The 26455-nt window shown below is 44.3% G+C and overlaps 1 protein-coding gene across 1 annotated transcript in view; it reads right to left on the reverse strand.

The window, feature by feature from the left end:
• CD79B (CD79b molecule) overlaps window positions 1–20183 on the reverse strand; it is a 51016-nt gene extending 30833 nt beyond the window's left edge. Inside the window, exons 1-3 of the mRNA XM_082272870.1 lie at window positions 20079–20183; window positions 11645–11680; window positions 9840–9920 (exon numbers count right to left, since the gene is read on the reverse strand). Of these exons, the coding sequence (XP_082128996.1) occupies window positions 9840–9920; window positions 11645–11680; window positions 20079–20151 (190 nt within the window). The 5' untranslated portion in view covers window positions 20152–20183. The remainder of the gene's footprint in view (window positions 1–9839; window positions 9921–11644; window positions 11681–20078) is intronic.
• Between the last annotated feature and the right edge of the window lie 6272 nt (window positions 20184–26455).

A 26455-nucleotide genomic window follows, 5' to 3' on the forward strand; every position in this document is an offset into this window, starting at 1 on the left:
AGTGGCTCCATAGGCTGTAAGAGAAAGGAGCCACCCTGGAACAGGAAACTTTGGGCAGCAGTCATATCACCAGCTTAAACAGGAACATAAGAAAGAATTAAAATATAAAGTAGCTGTATATTAAGGAATTGGTTAAATCTGCTGCTGCAAGTGCTGAGGGTTTAATATCACTTTAGGTGTCAAATGTTTCCATTTCTATACATTTGAGGGCATTTTTCATATAGTAGATCTTTAAAAACAATGTATCTTATAGTTAATGTTTCTTTAACCACTTACCGCCCGCCCGCCGTCATATGACGGCGGGACGGTGCGGCTATTATCCTGGGCGGACGTCATATGACGTGACCCAGTAAATGCACGGCAGGCGCGCGATCGCGGGCGCGCCGCCGTGCACTGCCGGTGTCGGCGTGTCCCCGGGACACAGCCGGTCACCGGCAGGGGGGAAACAGCCAATAGGCATGGCTGTTTCCCACGTGATCGGCTGTGTTCCAATGACACAGCCGATCACAATGGAGGCGGCCGGGAGATGACCGCGCATGCGCGATCGGGAGCGCGCAGCGCGGTCATGTCGGTGGCACTGTGTTCCATAGGAACACAGCTGTCACCGGCGGTAGTAAACAGTCACTGACAGTGACTGTTTACTAAGTGATCGGCTGTGAATCCATTCACAGCCGATCACAAAATGTAAACACAGAGCAGTAACTGACTGTTACTAGCTCTTCTCCCCTCATACAGTTTCCAGTATGAGGGGAGCAGAGCTAGAAATAGTGAGTTACTGCTCTGTACACATGTAAAAAGTAAAATCACACTAAAATCACAGTAATAAAGGTCCCCACACAGTCCCCAGCCCCCCCCCAATGTCACCTGTCACCCAACAGTCACCTCATCAGTGCCCAGAAATTGACACCCATAACGTTCACATGTGAGCGCAGCGATCGCGGGCAAAATCACCGCGATTCTGCCCGCGATCCGGAAATCATTGCAAATTGCGGGACGCCTGTGCGTTGCCCGTGATTTGCAATAGCACCCCAAACGCTGTGCGATGTTGCCGCCATTTCCGCCTGCCAAATCGCAGTAACATCGCGCAAACATCGCATGACGCCCAAAAAAGTACAAGAGTTTCTTTGGGGCGTCATGCATTGTTTGCGTGATGTTACCGCGATTCGGCAGGCGGAAATCGCAGCAACATCGCACAGCGGGCAACGTACAGGCGTCCCGCCATTTGCAATGATTTCTGGATCGCGGGCAGAATCGCAGTGATTCTGCCCGTGATCGCTACGCTCACATGTGAATGTAGCCTAAAGTTCACCGGTCACCAGAGACTGCCATCAGTACCGCCGTGCACCATCGCCCGTCACCTGTCACCCATCAGTGACCATCGCCCCGTCACCTGTCACCCCATCAATCACCGTCACCTGTCACCCCATCAGTCATCGTCATCTGTCACCCCATCAGTCATCGTAACCTGTCACCCCATCAGTCACCGTCACCTGTCACCCCATCAGTCATCGTCACCTGTCACCCCATCAGTCACCGTCATCTGTCACCCTATCAATCATCGTCACTTGACACCCCATCAGTGATCGTCACTTGTCACCCCATCAATCATCGTCACATGTCACCCGGTCAGTGATTGTCATCTGTCACCTCATCAATCATCGTCACCTGTCACCTCATCAATCATCATCACCTGTCACCCCATCAGTCATCGTCACCTGTCACCCCATCAGTCATCGTCACCTGTCACCCCATCAGTCATCGTCACCTGTTTGCCATATACATGCAATCACTTACTGACCGCCTAACGACTATATGCGTCGGCCATTAAAAGCTAAATACTGGGGTTATGGCAGAAGATAGCCCCCATAACCCCAGTATTTTTTGAAACGGCGGGCGGTCGGCTTTCAGATAAGGGTGGTCCCAGTGGCGGATTCGCCGCGGAATTACCCTTACGGTGCAGGGGAAGAGGTGCCCCCCCCCCCTCCTGCCGCGTCCCAGACGTTTTCCCAGCTTACCGGACCCGCCGGCAGCGGGGAAAACTATCCGGTCCCGGATCCTCAGAGACAGGAAGTCGAGTGAGGGCAAGATGGCCCTCACTCAACTCTATGGTCTTGGAGGACCGGAGCTACGTCAAAAGATGTTGCCTAGCAACCGGTTTAAAGGGCCGCTTTTTTTTTTTGCTTTTTTTTTTTTCCTCTTTCAACAATTTTTTTTTTTTTTTTTCTTTTTTAGTGTAGTTGTGAGGTGTGAGGTCTTTTTGACCCCAGATCTCACAATAAAGAGGACCTGTCATGCCTATTTCTATTACAAGGGATGTTTACATTCCTTGTAATAGGAATAAAAATTATCAAAACATTTTTTTTTTTTAAACTGTGTAAAAATAAAAAAATAATAAATAAAATAAATAGGAAAAAAAAAAAAAAAAAAAAATTAAAGCGCCCTGTCCCCGTTAGCTCGCGCGCAGAAGCAAACGCATACGCAAGTCCCGCCCACATATGTAAACGGTGTTCAAACCATACATGTGAGGTATCGCCGCGATCGTTAGAGCGAGAGCAATAATTTAAGCCCTAGACCTCTTCTGTAACTCTAAGCTAGTAACCTGCAGAAATTTTTAAAATGTTGCCTATGGGGATTTTTAAGTACCAATGTTTGGCGCCATTCTGTGAGCATGCGCAATTTTGAAGCATGACATGTTGGGTATCTAATTACTCGGCGTAACATTATCGTTCACATTATGGAAAAAAAATTTGCTAAATTTACTGTTTTCTTATTTTTTAGATCAAAAAAGTGATTTTTTTTCAAAAAAATCGCATTTGGAAGACTGCTGCGCAAATATGGTGTGATAAAAAATATTGCAACGATCTCCATTTTATTCTCTAGGGTCTCTGCTAAAAAAAAATATATAATGTTTGGGGGTTCCAAGTAGTTTTCTAGCAAAAAAATGATTTTAGCTTGTAAACACCAAGTGTCAAAAATAGGCCCAGTCTTAAAGTGGATAAATGGACAACTTTGTGTAAAGCGCTACTTGGATGTTAAGCCTATGTATGTGGCCAGGCTGTGAAAAAGTGTTACACATGTGGTATCGCCATACTCAGGAGGAATAGCAGAATGTATTTTGGGGTGCAATTTTTGCTATGTACATGCTATGTGTTAGAAATATTGCATAAATGGACAGCTTTGTGTAAAAAAAAATGTGTTTTCATTTTCTTTCCACATTTTACAAAAACTTGTGGAAAAAAATGACATATTCAAAAGACTCATTATGCCTCAAAAATTATACGTTGGGGTGTTTGCTTTCCAAAATGGGGTCATTTTATAGGGGTTTCCATTGTCCTGGTGCTCCAGGGCCTTCAAAAGTACGATAGGTTGTCAGGAAATTATATGTGAAATTTGTGCTCCTAGAATGCCGGACGGTGCTGGTTGGATGTTAGGCCTCTGTATGTGGCCAGGCTGTGAAAAAGTCTCACACATGTGGTATCGCCATACTCAGAAGGAGTAGTAGAATGTGTTTTGGGGTGTAGTTGCAAGTATACATGTGCTGTGTGAGAGAAATAACCTGTTAATACGGCAATTTGTAAAAAAAAAATAAAATAAAAAAAAAAATCTTCATTTTGCAAAGCATTGTGGGAAAAAATTACAACTTCAAAAAACTCACCATGCCCCTTATTAAATACCTTGGAATGTCTACTTTCCAAAAAGGGGTCATTTGGGGGGTATTTGTACTTTCCTGACTTTTTAGTGTCTCAAGAAATGAGATAGGCCTTCAGTACATCAGGTGTGATCAAGTGTGATCAATTTTCAATGATTCACACCATAGCTTGTGGACTCTATAACTTTCACAAAGACCAAATAATATACACTTACTTGGGTTATTTTTACCAAAGATAAGTAGCAGTATAAATTTTGGCCAAAATTTGTGAAGAAAAATTACTAATTTGCAAAATTTTATGACAGAAACAAAGAAAAATGCGTTTTTTCACAATATTTTCAGTCTTTTTTTATTTATAGCACAAAAAATAAAAAACCCAGTAGTGATTAAATACCATCAAAAGAAAGCTCTATTTGTGTGAAAAAAAGGACACAATTTTTGAATGGGTACAGTGTTGCATGACTGAGTAATTCTCAGTCAAAGTGTGAGAGCGCTGAAAGCTGAAAATCGGTCTGGGCAGGAAGGGGGTGAAAGTGCACTGTAGGTAAGTGGTTAAGTTAAACCGTTTATTTCACAGATGTAACATGCATTCAACTTTCATGTACAAATTGCTGATTAAGATACACTTTACATCCCGTATCTGCTGTTTAACAACTGTTTGACAGTATACACTTCCTTACTGTATACGTTTTACGAGTAATGTTTATATCACATGCAGTTACAGAAATATGTAAGTGGAATTTTCCATAAATGGTTTTCACTTTTTGTATACATATGAAACCTTAAGTGGTATTAAATCCGAAACAAAAAATAATTATATTGCAGTCTGCCAATTCGTATCTGTGGTGGCTGCAGGAGTTTTCTTTTTTTTTTTTTTCCTGGTTTTTTACCTTGTGATCTGACCAGTAAGTCTATTATTTTTAAATTTCCTTAGCAGACCAAGCTGTCCAGCAAAAGTGACAGATGGTTGAGACAAGCCCTGTGCTTACAATTTTGTCAGCTGTATACATTTTTAACAAAAAAAGGAAAAACTTGATGTAACTACTTAATAAGTGATAGCTGGAGTTCTGGCTTAATTTTTTGTCAAGTCTATCTAAATCTTCTAGTGCATCTAACTCTGGCCATACATTTTACAATTTTCTTGTACAATTTTCCTTTAGATTTACCAAAACCATATAATATGAGGTCAAACCTAAATACTTTTAATTTGTATGTCATCAGGCAGGCCCTTCCACTAGATAGTTAAAGGTAAATCTAAAGGAAATTGAATAAATAAAATTGTATACTGTATGGCCAGCTTAAAGGGATTGTAAAAGGCAGAAGTTTTTTTTTTATCTTAACCACTTAAGGACCAGGCCTATTTCTGATAATGGTTATTTACAAGTTAAAATAAGTATTTTATGCTAGAAAATTACTTAGAACCCCCAAATATTATATATATATATATATATATATATATATATATATATATATATATATATATATATATATATATATATATATTACCAGAGACCCTGGAGAATAAAATGGAGATCATTTTTATTTTTTATTTTTATACTGTCCCTTTAAAAATGTATTTTTTGGTAACTTTTATTCCTATTACAAGGAATGTAAGCATCCCTTGTAATAGAAATAAGCAGGACAGGTCCTTTTTAATGTAAGATCTTGGGTCAAAAAGACCTCCGGTCTCACATCTACACTTTAAAGCAAATAAAAAAAAAGTAATGCTGAAAAAGATGGGCCCTTTAAGGCCGTTGGGAGGAAGCGACGTATGATGTTGCTCCGGTCCTCCAAGGCCATAGAGTCGAATGGGGGCCATCTTGCCCTCACTCGACTTCCTGCCTAGTACCTGAAAGGACCGGATCGTTTTCCCTGCTACCGATGGCTCCAGTATGCTGGGAAAATGACCGGGAAGCAGCGGAAGTGGAGGGGCACCTCTTCATGTTCCGCTCCATCTTGTGGCTGTCATTGGTATCACCTTCCGGCATCTGGAGGTTCGGGCTGCTGTGATCCTGCCTGAGGGGCGCTTTTTGATATACCATTTATGCTCCACTTCCTTTGTCATCTGGTAAGGAGACAAGTGTGTTATCTGTGTGCAGCACCGAGGTGTCAACTGATTGGATTCCCTTTCTTCACCTTTGGGCATTCCTTTCTGGGACTTTATTGATCTACATGAACTTTTTAGAACTATACGGTCCTTGACCTTATGCCATTATTTATTGTAACCACCTAGGCGTATTTATCATTGTTTGTTTATTTATGCAAGTTTTTGGTGGTATACCTTTTCATGTGTCAGCTACATGTGTGAGTGATTTCCATCTGAGGTACCTATTTGATATTTTGTTCTTTTCGAGATCATCATTCCTAGTATCTTGATCGGGGTCAATAGCGCGGCTTTTTTCCCATTTGTTCTGTTTTTTTGGTGCTGTCTCACCTGAAGCTGCCGCTTTCCAACACTATTAGCGCGGTTATCCCCTTTTAATTAGTTAGCATTGTTACTAGTAAAACGGAAAGTTGAAAGGATTAAAAGAGGTGCATGGAAGCCAGCCAGCCCCCAATCTGATGTACTCACCCTCCAGTCTGCCACCAACCAAGTAGACCTGTCTCACGATATAAAAAAAGAACAGGGGTTTAGTTGACACGCATTTGCAAACGCATGTGTAAGCTGCAGGGCCACTACACGACACCCTGTGTTACCTGCAGTCCTAACACTTTCTATTTTAAGTGTCTCCACAATGGAAGCACATGGCTGCTAATGAATAGATGGGAGACAGGTGGAAGGGATGCAGCCCAAACCTCCCCCAACCCGCTCCCATCTATGACTGGTCTAATATGTCAAAACTCTAATAGCGATGTTGTAGCGATGGTACAAACTGAAAAGGACCAGCTGAGAAGCATACACCTCCATCCCCTTGGCGGATGCAGTATAAAACACAGATTGGGACTTTATATGAGGCATTAGACTGTAAAGCACAGTGCCTCCATCCCTAATTTCATAAAATATTTGGGACTTTAAATGAGACACAAGCAGGTCATTGCTATTGGTGTGCATCCCTGTATATGAAAAAACTGAGGTCAAATCAGACTGCATCCACCAAAAACGCATGATAATCAAACGGTGGGACTTTAAATGAGGCACCAGCCTGTAGGTAAGGCGCCTCCATCCCTGGTTACATGAACAATATAGGCTATGTGGGACTTTCTGATACAGGGATTGAGACGCTGGGCATTACCTGCTGGTGTCTCACTTAAAGTCCCACATAGCCTATATTGTTCATGTAACCAGGGATGGAGGCGCCTTGCCTACAGGCTGGTGCCTCATTTAAAGTCCCACCGTGTGATTATCGTGCGTTTTTGGTGGATGCAGTCTGATTTGACCTCAGTTTTTTCATATACAGGGATGCACACCAATAGCATGACCTGCTTGTGTCTCATTTAAAGTCCCAAATATTTTATGAAATTAGGGATGGAGGCACTGTGCTTTACAGTCCAATGCCTCATATAAAGTCCCAATCTGTGTTTTATACTGCATCCGCCAAGGGGATGGAGGTGTATGCTTCTCAGCTGGTCCTTTTCAGTTTGTACCATTGCTACAACATCGCTATTAGAGTTTTGACATATTAGACCAGTCATAGATGGGAGCGGGTTAGGGGAGGTTTGGGCTGCCTCCGTTCCACCTGTCTCCCATCTATCCATTAGCAGCCATGTGCTTCCATTGTGGAGACACTTTAAATAGAAAGTGTTAGGACTGCAAGTAACACAGGGTGCTATGAAGTGGCCCTGCAGCTTACACATGCGTTTGCAAATGCGTGTCAACTAAACCCCTGGTCTTTATTTATATTGTGAGACAGGTCTACTTGGTTGGTGGCAGTCTGGAGGGTGAGTACATCAGACTGGGGGCTGGCTGGCTTCCATGTACCTCTTTTAATCCTTTCAACTTTCAGTTTTTTTGATACAGGGATGGAGACGCTGGGCATTACCTGCTGGCAGGACCGGCCCTACCATGGGTCCCGGTGGAACCATGGGACCCAGGCGGCACTTAGAGAGGGGCGGACCCGGCCGCCTCTTCTCTTCTTCGGCTATTACTAAAAAAAGAAAAAAGGTCCGCGGCCGGCCTGACATGCACACTGCGCATGTGCCGCCACCGCTTGGGAAAGCCTGTAAACGTTCGGCTATTTCCGGAAATAGCTGAACATGAACAGCCTGAGCGGCGGCGCGTGCGCAGTGTGCATGTCAGGCCAGCTGCAGACGTGTTGACGCGGTGGGGCCGGGCGGCGCCATTTTTAAATCCTAAGGCGCCTTTAGAAAGAGGTAAGTGAAACTGCTCCACATCCATACTACCTGCCATTATGCGGGGCTGCAGGCATACTACAGAAGATGCAGTGCTGCGGGCCTGGTACATGCCCACAGCACTGCATCTCCTGTAGTATGCCCGCAGCCCCGCATTCTCTTGTACCATGCCCGCAGACCCGCATTCTCCTCTACCATGCCCGCAGCACTGCATTCTCTTGCACCATGCCCGCAGCCCCGCATTTTCTTGCACCATGCCCACAGCCCCGCATTCTCCTGTACCATGCCCGCAGCCCTGCATTCTCCTGTACCATGCCCGCAGCCCTGCATTCTCCTGTACCATGACCATAGCCCTGCATTCTCATGCACCATGCCCGCAGCCCTTCATTCTCCTGTACCATGCCCACAGCCCTGCATTCTCCTGTACCATGCCCACAGCCCTGCATTCTCCTGTAGCATGCCCGCAGTCCTGCATTCTCATGCACCATGCCCACAGCCCCGCATTCTCCTGTACCATGCCCGCAGCCCCGCATTCTCCTGTACCATGCCCGCAGCCCAGCATTCTCCTGTACCATGCCCGCAGCCCAGCATTCTCCTGTACCATGCCCGCAGCCCCGCATTCTCCTGCACCATGCCCGCAGCCCTGCATTCTCATGCACCATGCCCGCAGCCCCGCATTCTCCTGCACCATGCCCGCAGCCCTGCATTCTCATGCCCGCAGCCCCTGCATTCTCCTGTACCATGCCCACAGCCCCGCATTCTCCTGTACCATGCCCGCAGCCCTGCATTCTCCTGTACCATGCCCGCAGCCTTGCATTCTCCTGTACCATGCCTACAGCCCTGCATTCTTCTGTACCATGCCCGCAGCCCTGCATTCTCCTGTACCATGCCCGCAGCACTGCATTCTCCTGTACCATGCCTACAGCCCTGCATTCTCCTGTACCATGCCCGCAGCCCCGCATTCTCTTGCACAATGCCCGCAGCCCTGCATTCTCATGCACCATGCCCGCAGCCCCGCATTCTCCTGTACCATGCCCGCAGCCTTGCATTCTCCTGTACCATGCCTACAGCCCCGCATTCTCCTGTACCATGCCCGCAGCCCTGCATTCTCCTGTACCATGCCCGCAGCCCTGCATTCTCCTGTACCATGCCCGTAGCCCTGCATTCTCCTGTACCATGCCCGCAGCCCTGCATTCTCCTGTGCCATGCCTACAGCCCTGCATTCCCCTGTACCATGCCCCCAGCACTGCATTCTCATGTACCATGCCCGCAGCACTGCATTCTCCTGTACCATCCCCGCAGCCCTGCAGGACACTGTGGCACTATAGACAGTAGAAAGCCTGGTGCGCTCATCTGCCCAGTGTCTACTGCTCTGTCCTGCTCCTGCTGTCACTCTGTACACACTCACACCCCTCTGACTGCTTTCATAGTCCTATAGAATGTGGGGGCCTCTTAGAGGGCGTGAATTTTTTTTTTGGGGGGGGGGGGCAGCATTTCATTCTCGGACCCAGGCAGCACAATGTCTTGGGCCAGCCCTGCCTGCTGGTGTCTCACTTAAAGTCCCACATAGCCTATATTGTTCAAGCATTGTTGCTAGTTTTCTCTGTAGTCCTGGTATACCTCCTGTCCTAGGTTGACGAAGCTGCTCTTCCACAAATACAATACAAACAGTTGCCAGCCCTGTACAAAACTGGATGTCACTGAAGGGATCACTAAGGAGAATTTCCTATAGTTAATTTGTCTCATATCAGTTTGAAGTATTAGCAAATCATCAATACATTTTGCATCAAATATCTGTGAACACTGTGGACCCAGGGGTTAACTCCTTGAACACCAGAGGTGTGCTGCTATTGAGTACTCTACAAGGTATTATTTTGCATACTGCACAAGTGTTTCTTACTGTTTTTGGTCCAGGGAACAGGTTCTGGGGTTGTAAAACTTATTTGTCCTTTTGTTTCTGTACATGGCGTAGTTGCAGAACCTGTGTGAATAAAATTTAAAAGGTCAAATAAATCACAGATGTCATTTTTAAAGTGTGTATATAAAGGCAAACCTTTTTTTCTTTTTAGCTTTAAATAGCGTGAGGAAGAGTTACAACCCCTCTTGGAGTTTTCACCCTCTCCTAGTAACTAATTCTCCCCAAGGCAGAAAGTAAGGGAAGAAAAACACAATTTTAATCTGGTCACTAGACCAAGAGGTGAGGGGAAATGGGGAAAATGTTCTGGTGACAAGTGTCCAAGATGGGTGTTACATTAATTGTAGGAAGGGGTCCCCTTACTCCTTTCGAATCTGCAGGACAGGAAGTAACAGGAAATCTATCCAAAATAAAAAGAAAAGTTTTGGCTAAACAAACACAATTCCCTTAAAAGTTATTTTTCAGGTTTTGTAAACCTAAAACAAACCCTGATGATTTTAGAGCACAGTGCAGTAGAACATATCACTTCCTACTAAGATGCTATTCACTAAACTCTGCAAAACTGTTAAGCACTCATGGGAGCAGCGCTGTTCATTGGGTGCCAAGAAATCTAAAAAGCAGCATGTTGGGGAGCTGCTATAGATTTCACAAAGGGGTTCCAGGGCCATATTGGACACTTTTGAAGGTTAAATGTACACTAAGTACACTGTGTTCTAAGGGCTTGTGTAAATGAGCAAATAGATGGTGTTTTCAGGCATTCGATTTGGATTTGAGATCAGCTTGCCATTCTGAGTTCCTTCACACGTAATTCAGACCTGCTACTAATCATCTTCTAACCTGCATTTGACCACCTTCTAAAGTGCATTTGCTTTCCGCTTGTTTTGTATAGAAAGAAATGCAGCCCTGAATGGAACAGTAGGCCCAAGTGAAATCTGCAGCAGCTCCCCAGCATGCTGAATTTTAGAGCTCTTAGGACCCCATGAATAATGTTCCCATGGTGTACACGAGTGCTTAACATTTTTGCTGTTTTTAGAGAATAGCGTCCCGACAGAAAGTGATATGTTTCACCACACTATGCTTAGCTGCCAAGTGAAGTTGAGCACACTAGATAGGCTGTAGGATTAGGAGAACCCAGAAAATGTGGATATTGGAGAAAATAAGTTCTAGTTTAAAATATGCTGAGCGGAATTAGATTCAGTCTTCAGGCAACATCATATTGCAAGTGTACACCTACCCTAAGACTGGCCCTGTACACCCCCTATGGAGCAGAGCAGTTTTTACATTTCTGCTATGGATCTGTTCATTTGGGAAAAAGTTGTCACTACTTACAATAGCAAAGTAATACTGTATATTTATTTCTTTTAGAACAAACAATGCTTTCTTTTTGTGATCTTCCACCTAAGTCAAAGGCAAAACACGAATATTAAACTAGATCTTTGAAATGGTCAGTGCTCGTATAATGATAAGCTCCATGAAATAGTGTTACTTTAGATAAAAAGTATGCATTTTTCTGTAAATTTTAAAATTACATTAAAGTTCTGATTCTAGTACAAAGCATTGCAAAATTTACAAGTGAAATACATTTTTTTTTTTGCACTTTTTTAAATGTGCCAAAAAATGTACAAAAACAAAAAAGTTTAAATAATAATTAATAATAAAAAAAAAAAAAAAAGTAATACGTGAACAGAGAAGGAGGCAGTAATTGAGCCTGATTAGGGTAAGTTCATCCCTTTGATCTGCAGATGAATGAAGCAGACTAGATACAAAAGTAGTGAGAAGATTGGTATTACCTGGGCTTGCAGTTCCCACTGCTCTGTCGCCATGCTCTGAAAACAGAATGGGTAAAAGAGTAAAAAACAAACCTCATACCATCAAGCTTTTGACGCGTTACAATCCATCCATGCAATCTATTAACATGTAGTGCAAAGACCTACCTGAGATTGGTTGGATAGTTTAGGTCTGTCCTTATATAATTTTTTTGGTAACTCTAAACTTAATTGTACAGATATTGTACATTTCGATTGTAATGTGTATGGTGAGATTATTATTATAACACAGGTTTTATAGAGGATGTCATAAAAGATAAGGTACAGTATTCTTTAATCTTGACTCAAACTGTAAAACTTAATCTATCCCCTCAAAATGACACTTAACCTCCCCCTAACAACTTACTTTAATATTGATCTTTAACCCTTAACCTGATCCAAACACTTTTAATATGTTTGGCATGTATCTTCGCAATACACAGGTTTCTTAAGCAAACAATTTTTTGTGAATTAGTTGCAAAGTTTTTCTACTTAGAGATCCTGCCTGTAACAGCACTTCCTGTTGAAGACTGACAATGCTAAGCCACTGGCTCACAATTAGAAACAGCATTGTCCACCTTCCATGTGTGCTTCTTTAAATCGCCGTTGGGTTGCCTATCAAGTCTATCAGCCAGGCAGGCACTGAAGAAGTTCGCACAGTAGGCTGATCATGCTGTTATCAATTGCAAGTCAGCAGCTTAGCCTTGTCAGTCTGAAACAGGAAGTGCTGTTAGTGGCAGGATCTCCAGGTAAGAAATTTAGCAATTGACAGCAGCATTGTCTGCCTGCAGGGAGAGCTCTTTCAGTTGACCATTTAGCTGCCTACCGGATAAATATGACAGGCAGACCAATGGGCAACTAAAGGAGTGGTAGGCTGACGATATTGCTGCTAATTGCGAGCCATTGGCTTAACATTGTTACCTGCAGCAAGCAATGCTGTTAATGCAGGATATCCAGGTAAGAAACTTTGCAAATTACTCAAAAATAAATTATAATTTGCTTAAGGAACCTGCGTACAGCAAGGAATGATGCCAAACATGCTCAAAAATACATTTTGGGTTTGAAAAGATTTAATTTCACCCTTACAGTAACATTTACCTTGTATCCTATGCATTGCCCCCAGAATCCTAACTGACCCCCGGGGGTGGAATCGGTGGTGAGCTGTGTCCCTTGGATCACATCTGTACACAAAGACTTGTAACACGCTGTTACCGGCTTCTTCTCCTTACACACCGATCCTGTGAGATTACAGTCTTAACCCATTGTGTACTGCACCCATCATTGCCCCAGAATAAAAAGTACCTGTCACCGCAGCCTTGAGTGCAGCCTATCATTGTACCTGTCCCTGCAGCCTTCAGTGCAGCCTATCAATGTTCCTGTCACCGCAGCCATCATGGCAGCCTATCAATACACCTGTCACTGCAGCCATCATCGTAGCCAATCAGTGTACCTGTCACTGCAGCCTAATCAGTGTACCCGTCATAGAGCCACCATCACTGCTGCCCATCATCAATTTACCCTCATGCAGCCGCAACAGGCAATGCTGTTAATGCAAGATATCCAGGTAAGAAACTTTGCAACTGACTCAAAAAATAATAATTTGCTTAAGAAACCTGTGTACTACAAGGAATGATGCCAAACATGCTTCCTGATGACGCTATGATCAGCAAAATGCATTGAGGGTCCAGCACGTCAAGTCCAGTTTGCGGGAATCTGTAGCGTGGAATGCAGAAGGACCTGTATTATTTGCCTGTTGCAAGTGCCTTAAGAGGCACTGAAAAATGTGAGTTTTTCTCTTTTATTTCTTCTACCTGTAATATAAATTACTGCACCATGAGTAAATCTCCTTGTTTTTTCTGAGTCACCTGGGATTTGAGCCATCCATATAGGAGATTTGAGCCATTCATATAGGAGAATATTACCCCTGAATCTTCACCTAGGAGAAGGGTGTCACTGAAAGACCTCTAAGTTCTACCTGCACTGTAGGTCCTCAGAGGCCTTAGTGCTTCTGGTAAGTGACCTTGACTCACTGGGTGAAGGATCAGATATCCCCACGTCACTTTTGTACCCCACTAAGAAAAGGAGCACAGAGAAACTACACAAGAATTGTCACTATTTCACTTGGAACTTTTATATTTTATATGGACTTTCTGGCAATTGTCTAATTAATTAATTTTTTTTGGTGTGTCACTTTTATATTTTTATTTGTGTCCAACACGTATTCACATATATTTAACCCACACTCCAACTCTTTCTTATTTGTACTGGAGATTTTTTATACGGTTTATTGCATGAAGCAACCCACCTATATTATTATACCCTTTTATATATATTGGTGCACCCACCCACAACACAAGTATCATTGTGTTTGGGAGGTATATTGCACTAGCACCTTACCTTTATTTCACCATTTATTCACGTCTGCTTGGTGCACCATCACCTATTGTTATAGGTACATTTTTTAAGTTGTTTTACACAGATACTAGGCACATGGAGATTTTTACAGCACTATTACATTTACTACTGTGGTTGTGATTCAAGATTTTATTTTGTGAATGACTGTATTCATGTGTTAGCACCTCACTACTTCCTTTATCTCAATTTAAGTTCTTCATATTTAAATTGAAGGCAGCTTCACTATTTACATTGTTGCATCTAAAAGGGAGGCTCCATTACTCTCTATATTTTCCCATACTATGCTCAAAAATAGATTTAGGGTTTACATGAACATAAGTCTCTCTGCTGGTATAAAAAAATTATAGTTTGCCTTTTCCATTTGTCACTTATCACAAGTCCATGCAAAGACCCAACACCTTTCTCAAATTTATAGAAGATGTCTTCACTGCCACTGATCCACCAGCAAAGATCTCCACCAGAAAACATTCGCTCTGAATCTGTGAGCAGACTTCATGAGCGCCATTTTCCTTAGAACATTCCACCCACAGAAGGAGGCCTAAGAAACCAAAAAAGATGTGGCCTATGCAGCAGAGGGGGAGTTAGGAGAGATACCAGTTTTCATTGTTTTCATTGTCCCTCCCAACTGGGCCTATACATTGGAGACTGCTTCTGACATTACCACACGTTCACTAAAATATTAGGTATATTGTCCATATTTCTAATAACCTACCATTTCCCCATTTTCTGGTGATCATTTGCCTGCTGCCTTCCACATTAACTGACTCTGGCCTGTTTATTGACAATGCCTCTGCCTGCTGTCTGGATTGTTTATGAACCACGTTTGTGCCTTCCACCTGAACTGACTCTAGCCTGTTTATTGATAATGCCTCTGCCTGCTATCTGGATTGTTTAAGAAACATGTTTCTGCCTCCCACCTGAACTAACCCTGGCCTCTTTATCGATGATGCGTCTGTGTGCCATCTGGATTGCTTATCAACCTTGTTTCTGCCTTCCACCAGAACTGACCTCGGCTGTTATTGACCATATTTTTTTACCTGCCACTTGGACTGATCTTTTGCCCTGCTACTGTATTAGTGGGATTTAAGCCAGGGTTATATGTGAGGGGCTTCAGAGTAGTATTCAGAGTAGAGTAAAACAGTTTTTGGTTTCCTCTGGGTTTTGTAATTCCTGGATCAGGGTCTGAAGTCCAGAGGCTTCAAAGAGATTTGGGTGGGAAAAAGCCTCTACCCCTGTGCCCACCTGACCGAGGCCCTAAGCCCGATGTTCTTGCCTGGACAAATATTTGGGCTGTGCTCACTATATCTCTGTCTGCTGCCTGTAATGATCCAGGACTTTTTATGGACCATGTTCCTGCCTGCTGTCTGACCAATAGACTTTGGCTGTGTTGACTAAATCTCTGCCTGTAATGACCCAGGACTTTTTATGGACCATGTTCCTGCCTGCTGCTTGAAATTCATCCTGCTGCCTATACTGACCCTAGCCTGTTTATAGACCAAATTCCTGCCTGCTGCCTGGGCGATTCCTATGGTTGTTGTTGACCACATCTCTGCCTGCTTCCTGGACCAATGTTCTCCTCTGTGGACAACTGCTCTACTAAAACCACAGGTAAACTTTTGTTTACTCTTGTTTAGCTAGGCTGTTAAAACGTTTCACATGTGTGGTATCTCCTTACTCAGGAGGAGTGTTTAGGGGTGTCATTTGAAGTATGCCTATGGCTATGCCATGTGTGAGAGAAGTACCTTGTTATATGGCAAATTTTTTACAATAGAAACTAGGGCTGAACGATAGTCGATATGATATCGACTATCGTTCTGCGGACGTGGGCGATATTCATTTCGCCGAAGACGCGATATTTACCATTAGGCACTCGGGGGGAGGAGGAAGACTCACAGTGCTGGCAGCCGTCCCACGCGTTCAGCGGTGAGCAGCGCGCCGTGAGCAGCTGCACAGCTAACCAATCACGCGTGCCTGCACATCTGATTGGTTCCCTATGCCGCTACCACGTGATTGGTTCGCTGTGCCGCGCTCACCGCTCCGTCAAGAGAACTAGCTCCAGGGCAGCAGAGGGAACGTGTGGGACAGATGTCATGTCGGGCTGTGTTTTTCTACCTCCTACCACAACTGTGAGTCCCGACTCTGCCTAATCCGTCTTCTGCATTCCACAAAGAGAAATATCGCGATATATATCGTTGAAAACGAAATATCGCAATGTTCTTTTTTCCCCAATATCGTGCAGCCCTAATAGAAACTGAAGTAAATGTGTTTTTTTTTCTCAATTATGTCTTTTTTTTTTTTTGCTTATATCGCAGGAAATAAAATAAAAAAAACTCAGTAATAAATAAATACCACCAAAAGAAAGCTCTATCTGTCCCCAAAAAAATGATAAAAATTTCATATGGGTACAGTGTTGCATGACTGAGTAATTGTCATTCAAATTTTGAGCGCACTGAAATACGCTTGTCTTAGTGTCAACTATCACTGGCCGGGAATAGAGGGAGCACATGAACTTAAAGGCTGCTCTTCTGTAACAACCCTTAAGTGTATGTAAAGCCCAAACTTAATTTTTGTAGATTAAGGAAGGGTTAAAACCCCTATCAAGTTATTTTGTCCTCTGTGTCCCACGGGGGAGATGTAGTTATGCTTTGTGTCCTGGAGGTCTAACAGGCAATGGGGGGATATCTCTACAAAGTGAACAGAATTCCCATCTTTGAGTGTTGCTGTAGGAACAAGTGCCTCCATTGGACAATTTCACATCACCTCTTGCTCTGGTGACAGCTCAGATTTGAATTACTGCTCACTTTATCTCAGTGATAGTGGTCACCAGGAAAATGGAGGAGTAAAACCTGACCTTACATAAACATTAAACCCTTGTTTTTACTTATTGTTAACCCTTGCCTAAACTGCCTCCAGTGCCTAAAACATGTAAGGATGAAACCGTACATGTCTTTTCACTCTCATTTATGGTGTGCAGGGGATTTCTTACAAAGATGCAAGGAAAAAAGAAAGATGTATTTTTAGTAGTTATTATAAGTTTTCGAAAATGCTTTTAATTATTTTCGAATGAATCTCTTCTGCATATTAGGCCATGCACACTGAACGTTTTTGCAGCTGCTTCTAGGGGTGTCTATTTAAAAATGTTTTCCTGCCTCTAAACTCCCCTGCACGTAAGGATTTTCATTTATATATTAATATTCATCATCAGGTGCTGCACTGTTTTTTCTATTTGCATGTAAGCCTATGTGCCCATGCACACATAGGCTGTTAGCAGCATTTAATGGCAGAGGCTTTTAGAGGCTGGAAAAAAAACACTGCCAGTGCATCCAGAAGCAGCAGCGTTTCGGCAGAAAAAATGCTTGACGCGGCTAAATGTGTCTAAACTAGGGATCGACTGATTATCGGCAATGCCAATATATCGGGGGCCGATATGCACTTTCCCCGATATATCGCAATCCGCCCCTGAGGTTATTGATATTGCCGATATTTCGGGAAAGTGCTGTACCAGAGTGATGCCTGCAGCTAGAGGCATCCCTCCGGTACCGGCGTCCATAGCCGACGGTCGGCTGTCTTGTAATGACAACCGATGCGGCTGAGAAGCCGCTCGGCTGCCATTACAAGGAGCGGGAGGGGACGTCTCCCCCCTCCCGCCGCCTTCCGCGGCTCGCCCGGGTCTCCTGTTCCACCGGGAAACCCGGGCATCCTACCTGCACGGCTGGCAAAGAGAAGACCCGATCAAAGCCGCATTCAGCTCTGATCGGGTCTCGGGTCTCCATGTAAAAAACCCAGAAGTGATGTCATGACATCACTTCCGGGTACTCGGCAGCAAATAAAAAAAAATGTGAGCATTCAAAACAGCCAAACTTGGAGTTTTGAATGCTTTTAAGTGCAGAGGAGGGGTTTGGGGTCTTTTAGACCCCCAGATCCCTCCACCAGAGTACCTGTGGAAAAAAAAAATGTTTAAATGTCTGAAAATATCGGCCAACATCGGCCGATACTGATATCCGATGACCAAAATATCGGTATCGGCAATAAAAAAACGATATCGGTCGATCACTAGTCTAAATGCCTCTAAATGCTTCAGCATTAATTTATTTAAATGGCCAGAATAAATGATTATTCTGACCAATAAAATGAATTAACGCCAAAGCTCCAATGCCTGTAAATGCACCTAAAAGCTTGTAAAAGCTTTACAAACTTTTACAAGTGTCAAGTTTTTTTTCTCGCAAAATGCTGCTGCCAGGAGGAAAGCTTCTAGGAGAGTTTGCAAAATGTCGTGTATGCATGAGGCCTTAACGATGGGATTTTGAGTTTGTCTGGTATTCCTCCTTGCAGGAAAATGTAAAATCCAACCCAATGCTACAAATAACCTTGTGCAAAGACAATTAAATGTGACAAACAAGAGTGGTATTTGTGCTCCACCAGTTTGACGATTATGGGTACCCATTTTAATTCCAGAATACTCATCCTAACTTGTCAAGCTCAGCAGGATTGGACACAAGTCTGATACCTTGGCATTTCTGTAAATTGGATTCAGGTGTGTCTATTGAATGCAGCTCTTCCAAAATATGAGTATGCATGTCAATGCATTGAGAGAAGGTCACAATCAAAGGAGAAGTACAGCCAAAGATCACTTGGCTGTACTTCTCCTGTGGATCATAGGAGTGCAGTTCATTCTGCACTCCTGTGACCCGCTCTCAACAAACAGCTGACATCACAGAGTCGGTCCAGGCTCAGGAAAGATCACAACCATATGGTTGGGATACGCCCACATGCCTGGACCGGCACCTGGCTCAGCCCCTCAGGGAGCCATTGAGAGCCGGAGTCAGCCGCTCCTGCCCCCTCCACAGCCCAGCGCTCCAGTGAGCGGCGGGGGGGGGGGGAGGCAAAGCAGAGAGCCAGTGACTGGAACCGAGCGATTTGCAGTGTTTGATCACTCAGTTCTCAACCTTAGAGCCGCCGGGGGACTGATGCTGCATCCTCTAGGTAAGTATGATTCCCACCCCCCCCCCCCCTTCTCTTTTAATTAACTCATCCCTATGTAGGTCTATAGTCCATTGATTTATGAAATCAGCATTGTAGCTGAACTTATTGTAGATAATGTTCTGCATTGCTGCTCCAATAGACTTCTAGACATGGCTCATCTGCTTCCTCTTTCACACAGATGTGCAGGAAACGGTATTTTCACAGAAAAGTCACAGTTTGGCTCTACTTGTGTAAACAACTTTTCCTTGTGCACAGGTCTGAATAGATCTGCTAAAATACTGACATACAGATTCGATTGCTACAGCTACATATTGATGGAAATGTAAAAATGGCCACGTCCTGTGGGTGCTCTTAGACAGAACACTATTGATGATACGAATTGTGAACTGTTCACTTCTCCGGATAATATATTACATTTTTTAAAGAAATGTAGTCCTGTTTTTATAATAGGCTTTGATGTGCTGGCTGAACTAAAGTTTAAGCAATTCAAAGGAGATTACTTTTGGTGGTCATTGCAATTTAAGGCTTTAATATCAGATTTCTCTAGCAGGTCCTTCAGGTAAAATCTGTAACTAGATTTGTCTGTCAACCGTGGGACCTTACAGAGGGACCCCTGTGTGTTATTACAGTGACTTTTAAGTGAAGTTAGATTTTTTTTCTCACACTCCCCTTTAAACACGCAATGTTAGCTCATCTTTAACCACATGGAATATACCAATTTTTCTGATACAATTTCAGCAGGAACAGTAAATGAAAAGGAGGCCTGGTTAATAATAATTATGTTTTACACTTTTGAAGTAGGAGACAGATTTAACAAGGTTGTACAAAGAGCAGTGGTGTACAGTAACCCACAGCGCCTAGATTTCACCTTCTATCAGTTTAAAGCAATCTGAGAACACAGAGTTGACTGCAGATTTGTTGCAGTGGATTACGGCATATGACACATTGATCTTTTCCTTCCTAAACACAGGACCATATCTGTTCAGAGACAGTAATTTGCAACAAATAAATAGTCACCTACCTATGATGAAAATGGCAATAAAAACGACAGACAACGTGGCCTCTGGCGTGTTCATCATGAATTGTCCCCACATTCAGTCTGTAATGCATGAATTTAGATCATTCTAAAGATAACAGCAGGGATGAGGCTAGGCAGGGGGCACTATGCAAATATTTCAGGGCAGGAACTTCCTCCGGCAACTGACAGGGCCTGTGGAACAAGGCAAATTTACCTAGAGGCATCTAAGCAAAACAAAGCTTTCAAGCACAAAGAATTCAATTTTATGTACAGTTACAAGACTTAATGCGCATCTGGTATATTTATCCTGGGTTCTTATTTTAGAGTTACATATTTACTATCCACATTTAGGCAAGATTTCTAGTGAAGCTCATACTGTTTATGAAAATCGCAAAAAGAAATTCAAGGTGCTTTTCTTAGCCATATAGATTGCCAGCCTTCTCTAGAACCATTTATGCCAAATGTACAGCTGTTTTTTGGCTCTGCCTATTATCCTAAAATAAGAAAGAAAAAACCCTTATGATTTTGATCAGTTCTGAAAGTGAGATATGCATAGACCCTTCGTGTTTTTAGTTGAGCGCCTTTTGGTTACTTATTGTCCACCTAATCAAAACCTGTCTAATAATACTCATTCTTGGTTGCCAAATGTTACTCTATAGCAGTGAGGGCGAACCTTTTTGAGCCCGAGTGCCAAACTTCATCACAAAACCAACTTATTTTTTTCAAAGTGCCAACACTGCAATTAAACTGCAGCCACCCAGCCACCCAGGTGAAGATCGCACACTCCAAGAGGGATTGTAGTCAATTCAGCACTCACCCGGCTCCGGCGTCCAGTGTCGGTGATCCTGGCAGCAGCTTCTCCTTTTGTTGGTGCCTTTGATCTCCCTCCTCACTCTTGATGGTGTCCTCTCAACACCGTCCTCTTGCTCCTTTCTGGCTGGTTCAACTCCAGGGGCTGTTGTGGCTTGGGCTCTCTCCTCCTGAACCACCTCAGCCTCCTGTCAATCTTGTCTTCACACTCCTCTCACCCTTGCTCTCTTCTCTTTCAGCCCTTTTTTTTCCTGAGCTCCAGGCTGTCCCTCCTCCTATTTTACAGGGCATGCTGGGGCTGTAGTTTTTATTTAATTGATTAAAAAGGAGCCATAGTCTTCCGGGACTACATGTCCCATGGTGCACTTGTCCTGGCTCCTCATTGGTCCCTGGTTTCAGGCAATGGGGAGGCAGGAGGAATCAGAGTGGGCGGTGATCGCTGCAAGAACTGCTCTGTCCCTGTCCGTCGCTGCTTGACATTAGAAAGGGGGCAAACAGAGGGAAATACACGGACAGCCCGTGGTCAATTCTCCCCTTGTCACAATGTGGGCGGTGGTGGCGGCTCTCACGTGCCCACAGAGAGGGCTCTGCATGCCAGCTGTGGCACACGTGCCATAGGTTCGCCATCACTGCTCTATAGAAACCCTGGTTACCTGTTCTTCACTCTTGATGGCCTACAAGCCTGAAACAGCCATACTCCTTTCAGGATAAATGGCTCTATCATGCCAGGCTGTTACTGCAGTAAACCAGGGGTTCTGGATGTACAGTTAGTCCAGGGGCAAAAATAAATAGTTTGCAATGACTTCACCCATTGTGTTAAAATTGAGAATAAAACCTTTTTGGGTTTGTTATGAAAGTGAGATGTATCCTCTTTTTTAAAGTGTTTCTAAACCCAGGACCCTGCATTCACTATACCTTCTCTCCCACAGTACACAGAACATAGAAATACACACCAAGCTGAGCATGTGCAGAGTGCCCCTAAGGTTCTGTACTATCAGCACATGGAATGGGTACTGTGGAAGATGGGAAGGGTCAGAGAAGATGGGATCAAACAGCCTTTTTACACAATGTGCAGGATTAACCCCTTAGGTATCACACTGAGTTTAACAAGCACGTTTTGCTGCATATGCAGACTGATTTTTGCTGTTGTGTGTTTAGTAACGCTTTAAGAAGGCTCTACTGTGCTTTGCTCAAACAATATCTAAAGCCATATAAATGGAAATCTGAGTCACACCCTGACTATAGAAATACCTCTGCGCTTAGGAGGAATCAGCTGATAGCTGTAATGAAAATTGCTAATAGATGCAGCTACTTAGCCAAATAACGGAGATATTTGATACAAAGCATAGATCATAAATAATAGTAGCGCAAGATCCAAACTCTAATTGGATAATAAAGTGACCAGTGAGCAATATAAATTATTAAAATCACTTAAAATAGTTAAGAACGTCCCAAAGTCCTTAAAGGTGAATATCAGAAAGTTCCATAAGCAGCCGATGAAATCGTGCAATCTATCAGGGTCACCTCCTTATCCACCACCAAGTGCCAGGGGTAAAGTCAGAAGAAGTGGTAACTAACCAGACCTCAATGCTCATTTGTTCTCACAAGTGAGCAAAAGCGCATGGGTAAAAAATGGACCAGCAGGAAAACATAAATGACATGTGTAGTCCAATCTGCTTCTAGTTCGTTATCGTGGTGGGTAGGAAAGTGCGCTGATTCAATATAGGGTGTGCTGCTACCTTAGAGTGTATGTTGTAGAATAGGTAAAGAAATCAGGTGCGCTGCCCTAGTGCATATGTGCAACATACAAAATGATGTAAACAAATAAACCAAAAATGCAATAATAATGCAAAAAAATGAAAACGTATGCAAATCGTGTAAAACAAAAAATGTCCAGAAGGTGACTAGTGATACACCAATGTGCAATAAACGTCCATATTATAAGTCCATAAATAAAGTGCAAAAAATGGTGACAAAAACTTCCAGCTTGGGGAAAGGTGAACTGTGATTGGAAGGTGCAAAGTCCCACCACCAGCTTGGCCTCTTACCAGAAGTTAAACGTTAAGGGCATATATGAATATGACCGCTCCAAAGGTCATGCAGCCAGGTAGAAAAGTTCCCAGAAATACAGAAGGCACTCTGACACACTCGTGCTCCCTAGACTCTTACCGGACAAAAGCACCTCCTATCTAAGTGGATGCCCTATCGGGAGAAACGCGTCAGAGAGGAGGCGCCGCGTCATCACATCTAGACCAGGCAGCGGTCCGCACTGCAGGCGGACCCCGCCATACAGCTCCTCCGTGAGGGAACTCGCTATTATTGTCTTCACAACTGTAAGTGCAACCATTTGTTTTAATTAAAATCTACTGTTGGTAATGCACCATTGCGGTCCCCTCTGTTGTGTCCCCTATTATTGAGGTCGACCAGACTAAGGAGTTACAGCAGCCAATCAGAGTCTAGCCACCTTTGGCAGGATCTTCTTTCGTCAGGCTTTCTGACTGGGTCTGTTCCTCTTGGACACAAGCAACTACATCAGCCATCCTAGAGTCCAGTAACCCCCGGCAGGACCACTCATCACCATAGAACCAGGCTTCTTGTTTGGCTTTTGTCCGGTAAGAGTCTAGGGAGCACGAGTGTGTCAGAGTGCCTTCTGTATTTCTGGGAACTTTTCTACCTGGCTGCATGACCTTTGGAGCGGTCATATTCATATATGCCCTTAACGTTTAACTTCTGGTAAGAGGCCAAGCTGGTGGTGGGACTTTGCACCTTCCAATCACAGTTCACCTTTCCCCAAGCTGGAAGTTTTTGTCAGCATTTTTTGCACTTTATTTATGGACTTATAATATGGACGTTTATTGCACATTGGTGTATCACTAGTCACCTTCTGGACATTTTTTGTTTTACACGATTTGCATACGTTTTCATTTTTTTGCATTATTATTGCATTTTTGGTTTATTTGTTTACATCATTTTGTATGTTGCACATATGCACTAGGGCAGCGCACCTGATTTCTTTACCTATTCTAGTTCGTTATCCCCTCCTTCCAATATAATCCTCATAAGCCGTACCACATGTAGAAATAAAATGCCTCCAATAGTGTAATATGTCTCAAACACATTTATTAAAGTATATACACCAAGTTGCACTCACATTTCGAAGTAAAAAGCTAGGCACATCATCATAGTAGGGCGATAAGGAAACAGCCGATGTTCGCTGTGAACTGGCTCCACGCCAGCGCAGCTAGTTCCGGGATGCTCCTCCGCCACGTAACGTATTTCCGGATGCGTCGTCTGGTCACGCCCCTAGGGGGCGCTTTTGCTCACTTGTGAGAACAAATGAGCATTGAGGTCTGGTGAGTTACCACTTCTTCTGACTTTACCCCTGGCACTTGGTGGTGGATAAGGAGGTGACCCTGATAGATTGCACAATTTCATCGGCTGCTTATGGGACTTTCTGATATTCACCTTTAAGGACTTTGGGACGTTCTTAACTATTTTAAGTGATTTTAGGTAATTTTAATAATTTATATTGCTCACTGGTCTCTTTATTATCCAATTAGAGGTTGGATCTTGCGCTACTATTATTTATGATCTATGCTTAATATCTAAAGCCAAAGCTTTAGGCCCCTTTCACACTGCAGGAGTCCTCAAGGGGACCCACCAGCTAAGTAGGGGTTCTCTCCGCTAATCCCTGCGGAGCAGGCAGATAACAGGCCCGTGTCCGCTCCATTCCCATCTGTCTGTCATCTGATCTGATTCACCAGATGGATCGGAAACAGATTTCCATCCATCTGTTTTTAGCGGACATGATCGAATGTTAACGGGGGACAATAGACCTATGTCGCTCCATCAGTGTGAAAGGGGTCTTAGTTTTAGTTTTAATTAGAGTGGTGAAAGGTTAGAACCTCTGTCAAGTTTTTATCACTGTTTGTGATACTGAAGCAATTAAACCCTCTGTCCTTGTAGCCACTGTCAAAAATACATTTCTCTTTCGTTCATTGATGAACACCTCTCCAGGATTCTGGAACCATTGGTTTATTTTGCCCCTACAGGAGTAGGACACTAGGCAGAAAAAAGAGCTTTACTATGCCTATGGGCAGTCCCTGGTTGTATTCTCCCCCTCTCTGCTATAGGTCCTGAGTTTTCTTTTGCCTAGTCACGTGTAGTGACCTAGTTCCCTGCTGGGATATCTGGTCCTTGCAATTTTTTTCCTTTTTAAATTGCTTCTTTTCTTCCTGTTTTTTTCCTGGGACATCTACAATCAAATGCCAGACTATCCAGTGGTCACCCCAGTCTGGCCAGCGAGTGGGCACAGACCACAGGGTCGCAGCATTCCTCCTGGCTGACAGCCCCCCCATTTAGATGGCGAGGAGGTTCTGTATGGAGTGGTGCCCGCCTTGTTCCTGGTATGGTGAGTAGTTGTCCCCCCCCTCTTCCCCTGGAGGGTTTTGGGGTGGACACGGGGCCCCCCCTCGCCTTTCTATCAGACCCCCACTTACTGGTGGTCCCTGTGGGTCATCTAGTCCTCCATCCACCCCCCCCCCCACTAGCGTGGTGGTCTGGGATGTGGCTGGGGTATGGTAATGTATTGGTGGTGGGGGACGTGCCACCGGCGACCGGGCTGTTGGCTAAGGAGGGACTTTACCTGCTTGGGGGCCCTGTGCGTGGTTCTCCCCTTCCCTCAGGTTGCAGCCTGGGCTCAAGGTATGCCTCCTGGGTCCCTGGGAGCCTCATGGAGCCGTGCACAGTGGCCATTTTGTTGTAGCCTTGTTTGATTTTTTGGCCTGTGGCCATGTTGATGTAGTCTGTCGGACATTTTTAGTTGGTCCGGCATTCTGCAGAATGGCGGCCATTACAGAGAAGCCTCAGGGCGGCGTTCTCGGCCGTGGGAGCGCCTCCATTTTCCCTGGTGCTGACTCCTGGGTCTTTCTTCTCTTGGACGCCGCACTTGGAGCATGTGCTATCCCTTGTGCAGGCTTCTCTGGTGCACTTCCCTGGTGGCGTGGTGAGTCTGGTGGGGTCCCTCTCTCTCTCTGCTGCAGGATTGTGGGGTGCCCTGTTTGCTGGCGACCTAATAGTGCTGCCAGTGCTGTGGGGGGGGGGGTCCTTGTGCAGTGTTAGACACTTTTTGTGGGGCTCCCCTGCTTTACCAAATGGAGTCTCTGGAGCACGTTTCCCCACCTGAGCCCCTCTCAGAGGCTGCGGGTCCCAACCATCCATCGATGCACTGATGGCGTCCTGGAGTCCTTTGTGTCCCGGGTAGAGACGACTTTTGGGCGGTGGGATAGCAAAAAGTTCCCCCCACCTTTCCCGGCCTCCTCTGTCTCATCAGATCCTAAATCTGATTTGGCTGCTGTGGACGTGGCCCACCCTGCGGGGTCTGTGGCCATGCTCCCTGACTTATCGGACAGTGAGGATAGATATAGTTAGGATTACTTCTCCACATGTAGCTGCGCACGGGAAGGCAGTGGTGGACCCACTGATTGTATCTGTGTGTGAAACTTTAAAAATGCAGGATGCAGCTGAAGCTGCGGCGGAGGTGGCTGTCCCCTTTGGCACTCACAAGCCGT

The sequence above is a fragment of the Pelophylax lessonae genome, assembly GCF_965119305.1.
Source record: "Pelophylax lessonae genome assembly, chromosome: 11".
Taxonomy (NCBI): Eukaryota; Metazoa; Chordata; class Amphibia; order Anura; family Ranidae; genus Pelophylax; species Pelophylax lessonae.